This window comes from Gigantopelta aegis, chromosome 2 (assembly GCF_016097555.1).
Source record: "Gigantopelta aegis isolate Gae_Host chromosome 2, Gae_host_genome, whole genome shotgun sequence".
In the NCBI taxonomy this organism is placed as follows: Eukaryota; Metazoa; Mollusca; class Gastropoda; order Neomphalida; family Peltospiridae; genus Gigantopelta; species Gigantopelta aegis.
The window spans coordinates 18,368,874-18,381,017 of record NC_054700.1 but is presented as its reverse complement, the minus strand read 5'-3'; the positions used below and the strand labels follow the sequence as shown (position 1 = coordinate 18,381,017).

The window sequence follows — 12,144 nt, the reverse complement described above, 5'->3', positions numbered from 1 at the left end:
AGTATATAGACTAAGTTTTTACCAATTGAGATTTATATCTATACATTTTGTGACCAGTCCTCTTCGTAACATTTCTGCTAATTGCTAACAATGTGTGGTTTGTGCTTTATGTCACGAAGTTTAATTTTTACGAGCAAATCAAAATATTTTAGGTAAATTAGGTAATGTACACAAAATATATTTTTACAATATATTAACATGTTCATGGTTTTGCTTTTTAAGTTTATGCTCCTTTGTTTTAAACTATTTCATGTAATATATCATGTTTTGAACAAAATACTCTATTTATATAGGCATCAAAATAAGTCGAGAATGGTTTTTCAGGTTACCGGGAGGTTACCACACATAAGAAAAGTCGAGAACGGTGTTTCATCCTCGACAAAAATTTCAACGTAACTGTAGTTTCGTTTTCAAACGTAAACCAGGCAATGCATTCCGGACTTCTGCATTTCATTTTCTCGTTCGAATTGCACCGATGTTCATGCACACTTGTGCAATTGCAAGTAATTTCGGCAATCCACGTTTAAGCAGTGCCCACTAGATAAATTTACTTCCAGATTTCGTTTCTCGTAACAATGTTCGCATGCACCGATACAATTTCAGAACGTCCACATTTTAGCATTAAAATTAGTAGCAGTAACAAGAATTCAATTCTAACTTTCATGTAGTTGTGGTAACCTATAGGTTACTAGGCTATATTTTATGGTAACCTGTAAATGGGTTACCAGACACAATGTTTATTTCAATGCCTGTTTATGTGTTTTTAAATCTATGTACATATATCTATGGCCTTGTTATTTATTGATTTGTTTTCAATCAGCATTCATGTAGTCCTGGGCACACTCCTCAGTTATCTGGGCTGTCTGTCCAGGACAGAGGTTAGTGGTTTATTGTTAGTTGTTAGTTGTTAGTAAGAGAGAAATTGTGCTATCAAAACTTATTTGGTGGTAATCCAGCACCTAGCAACTGTATACAGTGAAATCTGTCTAAACTGGATCTTACTGGTTACCTAATATTTGTCCAGTTTAGACAAGATCCTGTGTTTAGAGTGTCACATTTTAGAATTGAGAAAATTCGGAACTATGAAACTTGACTGGTTTTGACAGGATTCCGGTTTCTTCAGGATCCAGTTAAGGCAGGTTTCACTGTATTAAAGGCACCGTCAAATGATAAGAGTGCTTCATACGAGAATAGCTGATTGACAAGACAAACATTACAATTTCATCGGTTGCTATGCAATTGGCTATTCTCTAGGCTATTCTCGTACAAGGCAGTCGTATTGTGTGGCACCACCTAAGGCTGTTAGCTTAATCACTACACCACTATAATGCTGGTTATAACCTTGTTTTGAAAATCATTTTATTTAAGTCTGTGATAGGTTATTCTGTTTAGATTAGTGTTTGTTCAAGCTGACACCAAAGTTGTTCAATAAATGTTATTACTGTAACAGTAACTGTGACTACGATCTGTGGACTTCTTTGTAAACAAAAACCGGCCTTGGTGGCGTCATGGTTAGGCCATCGGTCTACAGGCTGGTAGGTACTGGGTTCGGATCCCAGTCGAGGCATGGGATTTTTAATCCAGATACTGATTCCAAACCCTGAGTGAGTGCTCCGCAAGGCTCAATGGGTAGGTGTAAACCACTTGCACCAACCAGTGATCCATAACTGGTTCAACAAAGGCCATGGTTTGTGCTATCCTGCCTGTAGGAAGCACAAATAAAAGATCCCTTGCTGTTAATCGGAAGAGTAGCCCATGTAGTGGCGACAGTGGGTTTCCTCTCAAAATCTGTGCGGTCCATAATCATATGTCTGACGCCATATAACCATAAATAAAATGTGTTGAGTGCGTCGTTAAATAAAAAAAAACAATTATTTCTTTTTTTCTTTGTTTGATGATACCATAATACAGGGAACATTTTGTTCAGTATTACATCATGATTCTCTATGCAAGATTCAGAGAGTAGCTACACAAGTTTTAAAACATTAAACAGTAGTTGCTAATCAATTTCCAACTGACAAGAAATAATCAACTAATCAAGAATGTTCCCTGCAGAATAAAACTGACCAAGAGTCATAATTAACAGTAATTTGCATAAGAGCCAGATACGTCTGGTGTGTGTTATACTGTGATTGCAACAAAGACATACTTAGACTAAAATAATTAACGGTTCTTTAAAAAAAGAAAAGAAGCAAGGTACATGCAATAGTAATATATGGTCTTCTCTAGCTAGAGGGACAGGACATAACCCAGTGGTAAAGACCTAGCCTGATGCGTGGTCAGTCTAGGATCAATCCCCGTCAATGGGGTCAATGGGCTATTTCTTGTTCCAGCCAGTGCACCACAACTGGTATATCAAAGGTTGTGTATATCAAAGATGCCTTGCTCCTGGTGGAAAAATGTAGCAGGTTTCCTATCTAAGACCAGCTGTCAAAATGTTTGACAACCACTAGCCGAAGATTAATAATCAGTGTGCTCTAGTGGTGTCATTAAACAAAAAAACTATTTTTATCTCCAGCTAGAGTAAATGGGCACTTCTAAACAAAAATGGCATTTTTATAGTATATAATTATGACCTGCTGTAAACTTTTTTTTAAATTATTATTTTAATTGTCTGAAGCATAGAAGAAAGGAAGGAAATGATTTATTTAATGACGCACTCAACACATTTAATTACGGTTATATGGCGTCGGACATATGGTTAAGGACCACACAGATATAGAGAGAGGAAACCCGCTGTCGCCACTTCATGGGCTACTCTTTCCAATTAGCAGCAAGGGATCTTTTATATGCACCATCCCACAGACAGGATAGCACATACCACGGCCTTTGATAAACCAGTCATGGTGCACTGGCTGAAGCATAGAAAGTCCACAGTGAATCAGTAGTAGTGTATTCTTTGCATACACTGCTCTAGTCTTTAACAATATTCATGATGAAAGGAAAGAAATGTTTTATTTATTTATTTGATGCACTCAACACATTTTATTCATGGTTATATGGCATCAGACATATGGTTAAGGACCACACAGATTTTGAGAGGAAACCCGCTGTCGCAACTACATGGGCTACTCTTTCCGATTAGCAGCAAGGGATTTTTTATTTGCGCTTCCCACAGGCAGGATAGCACAAACCATGGCCTTTGTTGAACCAGTTATGGATATATTCATGATGAGATTCTTATATATATAATATAAAATTACTGAATACTTAAAATCAAAGTGGAGATAATTTATATTCTTACCAGTTGTACACATGTTGCTTGAAATAAAAGCAGTTATTTGATTTCTACGCAATAAACATGTTTTAATATTTACCACTTTTCCTTTTTTATTCACAATATTAAGGCCTTTAATTTTTAATTACTAATATGTTGTTGCAAATTGAAATAATATGGCCTAGTTTACAGTAAAATTCAATTTACTATATATGAGCTTTGATAAAAAAAAAAAAAAATTATACCATGTTTAAAAACAGATAAGTTAAATTTAATACATTTTAGTGTTGTCCTTTTAAAGCAGTTTAATCCAAGTTTCAATATAAAATTACATCAGAACTGGGGTTAGCTGTTATCGGCTAATTGATAATGAGATAAGTTGGTGTACATGTATGTGGTAGGGTAATTTTAATTCTATATCATATCAATCAAAAACGGGGTGAAATTTATATCACCTCCTTTACAGAGTTATTACCAAATCTATTGGCTTTAATATAACCCAGCAAAAATCATTGATAACATAATTTTGGTAAAGTCAGATCAGAGGTCATATTGAATGTAAACGTGTACACCAACTTTCATCAAAATTGAAAGTGATTATGAAAACTCTTGATTGATTTCATGTGAAATTCTCTGTTAGCTAAGGAGGGAAAGTACAGTCAAACAGTGTGCTTATGTAACTTTTAGAGTGCACAGTAAGTTATATAAATCCATAATCTGATCATCCTCAAGCAAAAGAAGAAACAAAATGTTGTCTTACAGTTTGTATAGAAACACCAATGGATCAAACGTTTATACCATGAAACCCCTCAAAACCGGACCCTCTGTAAACTGCGCAATCTGTAAACTGCAATTCCTTCAAAACCAGACCCTCTGTAAACTGCAATTCTTCAAAACCAGACCCTCTGTAAACTGTAATTCCCTCAAAACTGGACCATCTGTAAACCGCAATTCCCTCAAAACCGGACCATCTGTTAACTGTAATTCCCTCAAAACCGGACCCTCTGTAAACTGTAATTCCCTCAAAACCGGACCATCTGTAAACTGCAATTCCCTCAAAACTGGACCCTCTGTAAACTGCGCAATCTGTAAACTGCAATTCCTTCAAAACCAGACCCTCTGTAAACTGCAATTCTTCAAAACCAGACCCTCTGTAAACTGTAATTCCCTCAAAACTGGACCATCTGTAAACCGCAATTCCCTCAAAACCGGACCATCTGTAAACTGTAATTCCCTCAAAACTGGACCCTCTGTAAACTGTAATTCCCTCAAAACCGGACCATCTGTAAACCGCAATTCCCTCAAAACCAGACCCTCTGTAAACTGCAATGCGCCAACCCTGTAAACTGCAATTCCCTCAAAACCAGACCCTCTGTAAACCGCAATTCCCTCAAAACTGGACCATCTGTAAACCGCAATTCCCTCAAAACTGGACCATCTGTAAACCGCAATTCCCTCAAAACTGGACCATCTGTAAACTGTAATTCCCTCAAAACCGGACCCTCTGTAAACTGTAATTGCCTCAAAACCGGACCATCTGTAAACCGCAATTCCCTCAAAACTGGACCATCTGTAAACCGCAATTCCCTCAAAACCGGACCATCTGTAAACTGTAATTCCCTCAAAACCGGACCCTCTGTAAACTGTAATTCCCTCAAAACCAGACCATCTGTAAACCGCAATTCCCTCAAAACTGGACCATCTGTAAACCGCAATTCCCTCAAAACTGGACCATCTGTAAACTGCAATTGCCTCAAAACCAGGACCATCTGTAAACTGCAATTGCCTCAAAACTGGACCTCTATAAACTGCAACTCTCTCAAAACTGGACCTCTATAAACTGCAACTCACTCAAAACAGGACCATCTGTCAACTTAATTCACTCAATGCCAGACATATTTTTTTGGACCCTTTTTAAATATGATTACTGAACAGAACCTCTCTGAATTGGATATCCCTTAAAATCATGTTTTTTACTTGGACCTATTGGGCTATTTCCCATTCTAACCAGTGCATCATGACTGGTATATCAAAGACCATGGTATATGCTTATATGCTATGTGGGATGATGCATATAAAATATCCCTTGCTACCAATGGAAAAATGTACCAGGTTTCCTCTTTAAGACTATATAATATCTGAATTATCAAATGTTTGACATCCAATAGATGAACTGGCCTCGGTGGCGTCGTGGTAGGCCATCGGTCTACAGGCTGGTAGGTACTGGGTTCGGATCCCAGTCAAGGCATGGGATTTTTAATCCAGATACCGACTCCAAATCCTGAGTGAGTGCTCCGCAAGGCTCAATGGGTAGGTGTAAACCACTTGCACCGACCAGTGATCCATAACTGGTTCAACAAAGACCATGGTGTTGTGCTATCCTGCCTGTGGGAAGCGCAAATAAAAGATTCCTTGCTGCTAATCGGAAGAGTAGCCCATGCAGTGGCGACAGCAGGTTTCCTCTCAAAATATGTGTGGTCCGTAACCATATGTCTGATGCCATATAACCGTAAATAAAATGTGTTGAGTGCGTCGTTAAATAAAACATTTCTTTCTTTCTTTCTTTTCATGCATAGCCCTGGTTTAGATGAGTTTTACGGTACTAATAAGAACTTCAGAGCTCTTTTGTATCTTTCGGCACACAAATGGATCATCAGAAACTATTAATTAATTAAGCCAGCAATGTGCTGATCAACAGCTGTGTTTCAACTGTGGATTCATTTACAAAACTGTCACCATAGGCGTATTGTTATATAACACATTATTATAATACACCAAATAACACCAGATGTAAACATGTTTTTACCTCTGCTATTACCTTCTGGTGTGAATAATGATTGGATTATTGATTTGTTTCATTTACAGCAAAAGCCAGTGGAATTGTATTGAGTAGCGTCATCAATCTTGTTAATGAGGTTATGACACATGCTCTGTAAAGAGTCTAATGATGATAATTTGTCACTGCCATCATATATATATTTATCAAACCAGGCATCAGATGGTGTTTCTTTTGGAATGGCAGCTTGCCAAATTGACAGGTTGTGTTAACCCTTTGTCTTATTTGGCATGTCTACATCCTTATAATATTTTTAAAAAAACCTTAAATAACAGTCACAAAAGTTAACAAAAGTAAAATATGGCCTGCTAGAAATAAAAGTAAAGTAAAGTTTGTTTTATTTAACGACGCCACTAGAGCACATTGATTTTTACCGTATCATCGGCTATTGGACGTCAAACAAATGGTCATTCTGACACTGTTTTTTTAGAGGAAACCCGCTGTTGCCACATAGGCTACTCTTTTATGACAGGCAGCAAGGGATCTTTTATTTGTGCTACTCTCTGAATCTTGCATAGAGAATCATGATGTAATACTGAACAAAATGTTCCCTGTATTATGGTATCATCAAACAAAGAAAAAAAGAAATAATTTTTTTTTTATTTAACAACGCACTCAACACATTTTATTTACGGTTATATGGCGTCAGACATATGGTTATGGACCACACAGATTTTGAGAGGAAACCCGCTGTCGCCACTGCATGGGCTACTCTTCCGATTAACAGCAAGGGATCTTTTATTTGTGCTTCCTACAGGCAGGATAGCACAAACCATGGCCTTTGTTGAACCAGTTATGGATCACTGGTCGGTGCAAGTGGTTTACACCTACCCATTGAGCCTTGCGGAGCACTCAATCACTCAGGGTTTTGAGTCGGTATCTGGATTAAAAATACCATGCCTCGACTGGGATCCGAACCTAGTACCTACCAGCCTGTAGACTGATTGATGGCCTAACCACGACGCCACTGAAGCCAGTTCTGCTAGAAATAAGACAGCACGGGTTGAGTGGAGGGTTTGGGACAGTGTGTGGAAAATTAGGACCTCAGAGATTTATTTTAGAACATTATAGAATTAAAGTATATAACAGAATCTCAAGCTCAGCCTTAGTTAAATAGAAAATGAGATGGTCGTACGTACGTACGTACATACAAACATACCAATATACCTACAATTTTTTGGCTTAGCAGTTGATCATCAAGTCCCATTTCGTAACTCTGATTTTTAAAATAAAAACTGAATATGGAATACTGTGCATACCTGTTCATTTTATTATTCCCTCATAAATAGAGTCCACTGTTAGACTATTCGTAAATTAAACACAGAATAACACAATTGCATATTTTTGGTTTTCAAGTTTAAGAGTTATCTCCCTTGTTAATTTTTCTATGGTTAAAGTGTTAATGCCAAATCCAGGAATGAAACACCTCGGAGGACTTTCGATAATAGGCTTAATATCCTGTCAGCTTAATGGTAGTTTCTGCAGCTGTGCTATTTTTTGTGACATGTAATAAGTGAATCTAAACAAAAAGGCCAAACCAGTCGATCAACAGATCACTGCATCTGTTTGATAAACAACTTGTTATCATATAGTTTTGTTATTGTTTCTTATCACATACCTTTGTATTTTTCATTGATTTAGGTTGTTCTTTTTCAACTGCAATATGTTTGTTTTCTCTTAAAGGTGTTTATTACCCTTTTCAAAACAATTTGGCATTTTTTGTCTAATAGTATCTTTTATTCATGAAGAATAAATAAATGTTTAACAACAAATTATTGTACTTATGGTTCTTGCTTTGAATTTTACTTTTGGGGGTAATTCTTAGACTAATGATTCCAGCATGCGATTACATTAGCTCTGTGGGTTTTTTTAGCTCTGAGTTTTATATTATCAATATTATGATATTTACTGTACTGTATAATGTTTTAATTTAGCAAGAAAGGAAATGTTTTGTTTAACGACACACTCAACACATTTTATTTACGGTTATATGGCGTCAGTCATATGGTTAAGGACCACACAAATATCGAGAGGAAACCCGCTGTCCCCACTTAATGGGCTACTCTTTTCAATTAGCAGCAAGGGATCATTTATATACACCATCCCACAGACAGAATAGCACATACCATGGCCTTTGATATACCAGTCGTGGTGCACTGGCTGGAATGAGAAATAGCCCAATGGGCCCACCAACAGGGATCGATCCCAGACCTACCGCTCAGCAATCGAGCATTGTACCAATGAGCTATGTCCCACTCCTCAATTTAGCAAGATGTAAATCTGTGTATAGTTAAGGTTTATGTTTAAATCACCATTCAGCTACTTCTCGTTCCAGCCAGTGCTATCCTGTCTATGGGATGTTGCATATAAAAGATCCCTTTGCTACTAATGGGAAAAATGTAGTGGGTTTCCTCTCCGAGACTGTATGTCAAAATAACCAAACATTACACATCCAGTAGTTAATGATGCATAAATCAGTGTGCTCTAGTGATGTCATTAAACAAAACAAACTAATGTTTAAATCATCATGGTCATTTTTTGAGCAGTCGCCTAAGGTGCTTTGATTGTAGGATTGAATTCCCTTCTCTGATTGGTTTTTAAAAATATTTTTTGCCCAGTCTTAACCAGTGTCCCACAGCTGGTATTTCAAAGGCCATGATAATATCTTCTATCCTGTCAGTGTTAAAGTGCAAATAAAAGATCCCTTTGCTGCCAATGAAGGAAGTAAATGTTTTATTTAACGACACACTCAACACATTTTATTTACGGTTATATGGCGTTGGACATATGGTCAAGGAACACACAGATATTGAGGGAGAAAACCCGCTGTCGCCACTTCATGGACTACTAATTGTGGTGCACTGGCTGGAACAAGAAATAGCCCAATGAGCTCACCGACGGGGATTGATCCCACACTGACCGCGCATCGAGTGAGCGCCTTACCACTGGGCTACATCCCACTCCTTGCTGCCAATGGAAAAATGTACTAAGACAATCTGTGAGAAATATCAAATGTTTGACATCCAATAGCTGATGTTAGTGTGTTCTAGAATTACAAACTTTAAACTTAACTTTAATATGGTCATTTCTCAACCATCTGTGTCTATATGGAATTTTCACATTTTTTATCACTTCAAATATCTGAAGGATTTTTACCATATAAACAAACTAAGGAATTCTCCTTGGATCCGTGGTTTTCCTCTCATGGAACATTGCGTTTCCTCGCATTTTAATCGTCCTTTCCTCCAAAATTTGTCAAGATGGCACAGATTTTAACTTAGGATTTCAAGAATTTCTGGGACCCCTCTAGATTTCCTTTTTTTTTTACAGTTCACCAATTCCCACCCCTGATACATTCTTCAGTTAATCACGACATGTTCATACATCTTAATGTATAAGTACACTGTACTTTGCTTTTGAATGTTTCATATTCTTGCCCTTGCTTTGAATTCCAATATCTACAGTGTATAATGACATGGCTGTACAGTGTACTTGATTCTAATAGTCATCTAGTTCAGATTGCTTCAGTCAGCTGTGTATTGATTTATGCTCTGACCACCATAACTCTTCCTCTCAGGAGAAGCTTAAGATATTTTCAGGTATTATTGTAAGGCTGTAACTTATCACAGGTCTAGGAACAGAACTTGAATATGTCAAGAGATTTAGACGGCTGTTTGCGTTCTCCCACGGTGTTCGTGTGGGGTTGAGGATAAAATATGACTGGAATATATGTCAGCTTATTGAACATCTCAAGTGGTGAACTATGTTATGCTGGCTAGATAAAAAAGATATTAAATTAAAATATGGTGTTGTTTGTATATGTGTATTGGATTTTCACTTACTAACATTTGCTTCTTTATGATATTTCATGAATATGTTTTTATATCAAATATATGTGTGTATGTATGATGTTATGATGTTTTATTATTTTGTGTTCTATTTTATTATAGTTCATGTACTCTAAATGCCTAAATTTGCAACTACTTAATTATATATCAACATTTTTAATCTATCCATTCATCTTTGATTCAAATGGCATGGAACAGTTTTTTTCAGTATCACACTGCATTTCTCTACACAGATTTCAGAGATCGCTACACAATTTTAAGACATTAAACAGTAGTTGATAATCAATTTTCAATTGACTAGAAATATCGCTAATCAAGATTTTGAAAACAAAATGTTCCCTGAATGGTTTTTATCAGTCAGTTTGCCCCAATATCCATCTATACATCCATCCATTCATTTATTCTCCCATCTTTCATCTAGTTCAATCACCCCACACTCCATCCATCCATCCATGGATCCCATCCATCCATCCATGGATCCCATCCATCCGTCCAAATCCGACTCACCAAACCACTCGCCCATCCATCCATCCATCCATCCATCCATCCATCCATTCATCCATTCATCCATCCATTCATCCATCCATCCATCCATCCATCCATCCATCCATCCATCCATCCATCCATCCATCCATCCCACACTCTACCCATCCATCCATCCATGCATCCCATCCATCCATCCAAATGAACCCCACCCAACCACTTATCCATCCATCATCTACCCATCCACCCATCTATCCACCCACCCATCCATCCATCCATCCATCCATCCAAAACCCAACCACCCACAAACCCATCCATCCATTCATCCGTCCAAAAACCACCCATCTATCCATCCACCCATCCGTCTAAATAACCACCCACCCACCCATCCTTCCATCCACCCATCCATCCAAATACCCACCCACCCATCCTTCCACCGATCCATCCAAATACCCACTCACCCACCCATCCTTCCATCCATCCACCCATCCATCCAAATACCCACCCACCCACCCATCCTTCCATCCACCCATCCATCCAAATACCCACCCACCCACCCATCCTTCCATCCATCCATCTATCCATCCATCCATCCATCTCCATCCATCCATCTATCTATCTATCTATCCATTCACCCACCCATCTATCCTTCCTTCCAAAAACCACCTATCCACCCAAAACCCAACTGAATTACCCATCCATACATCCATTCGTCCATCCATCCATCCATCAGTCAGTTTATCTCTACATTATTAAGAAGTAAATCAATCACCTTCAGACAGTAAGTGTTTTAGTGGCAGTTGTTTTCTCATTGTGTTTTGTAGATGGAGAGTAGCCTGAACAAACTCCATGATGTGGAACACCTTGGTGGTAAAGTGGACCAGCTCCGCAGTGAAAATGAACTTCTCAGGTATTGGTCATGAAAACTTTAAATTACAAATAATCATCTTGTCTTACACTGTAAAAAAAATATTTCAATATTTCAGAATGTTAGTTCTTAATAGTTTTGAAAATTAACATTGAAAGAAAATTGTCTGACAGTGTACATTAAGGGATAGAAAAGTTAAAAACCCAAAGAAAAAACAACAACAACAAATAAAACCTCCAGACAAAACCAAAGCAAACCATTTAAAATAATCATTTGAGGTTACAAAAATGGAAGTTTCTGCTTCTACTCTTAAGTTGTTTGTGTCCAAATTGATAAAGATGAAGAATTTGCATGACATAATTAATATTTGACACCAATACAAGAGTCGGTACTCTGTGACATCTATATAATCCAGCATGATCTGATTACATTATGTCTGTGTATGTCAATCTTGTTTAGACAAAAATCTGTGGTACATCAGATTTCATATTTTTTCATATCCTTGCTATGGTAACAAATGTTTTGAATTTATATATTGATGTTAATTATTACTTCATTTATGCATTTATATCTTTGTTTGACAGCCAGTAGCCGATGTATTTTTCATGCTGGTGTGTTGTTAGACCATTCTATCATTCATTCATTCATTCATTCATTCATTCATTCATTCATTCATTCATTCATTCATTCATTCATTTCATTCATTCATTCATTCATTCATTCATTCATTCCAGGGCTAGCTCTGGGTGAACACAAAGTTTCGACAAATTATTTATTAAACTTAAAAAATGCCAGAAAACCAGTTATTTTATAATAAAATGTAGTAAAATTATTTCGACAACTCAAAATAAAATTCACCAGTTATTTTCAAAATTTGCAAATGGCAAATATG

The 12,144-nt window shown here is 37.1% G+C and overlaps 1 protein-coding gene across 7 annotated transcripts in view; it reads left to right on the top strand.

Moving 5' to 3' along the window:
• Positions 1 to 12,144, top strand: part of LOC121382319 (nucleoprotein TPR-like) — a 95,008-nt gene that overhangs the window by 32,094 nt on the left and 50,770 nt on the right. For all 7 annotated transcript variants that reach the window (XR_005959155.1, XM_041511942.1, XM_041511919.1 and 4 more), the window contains exon 15: positions 11,209 to 11,294. Coding sequence is in view for 6 of the 7 variants with exons in the window: in XM_041511942.1 (XP_041367876.1) it covers positions 11,209 to 11,294 (86 nt within the window). In the remaining variant the exon portion in view is untranslated. The remainder of the gene's footprint in view (positions 1 to 11,208; positions 11,295 to 12,144) is intronic.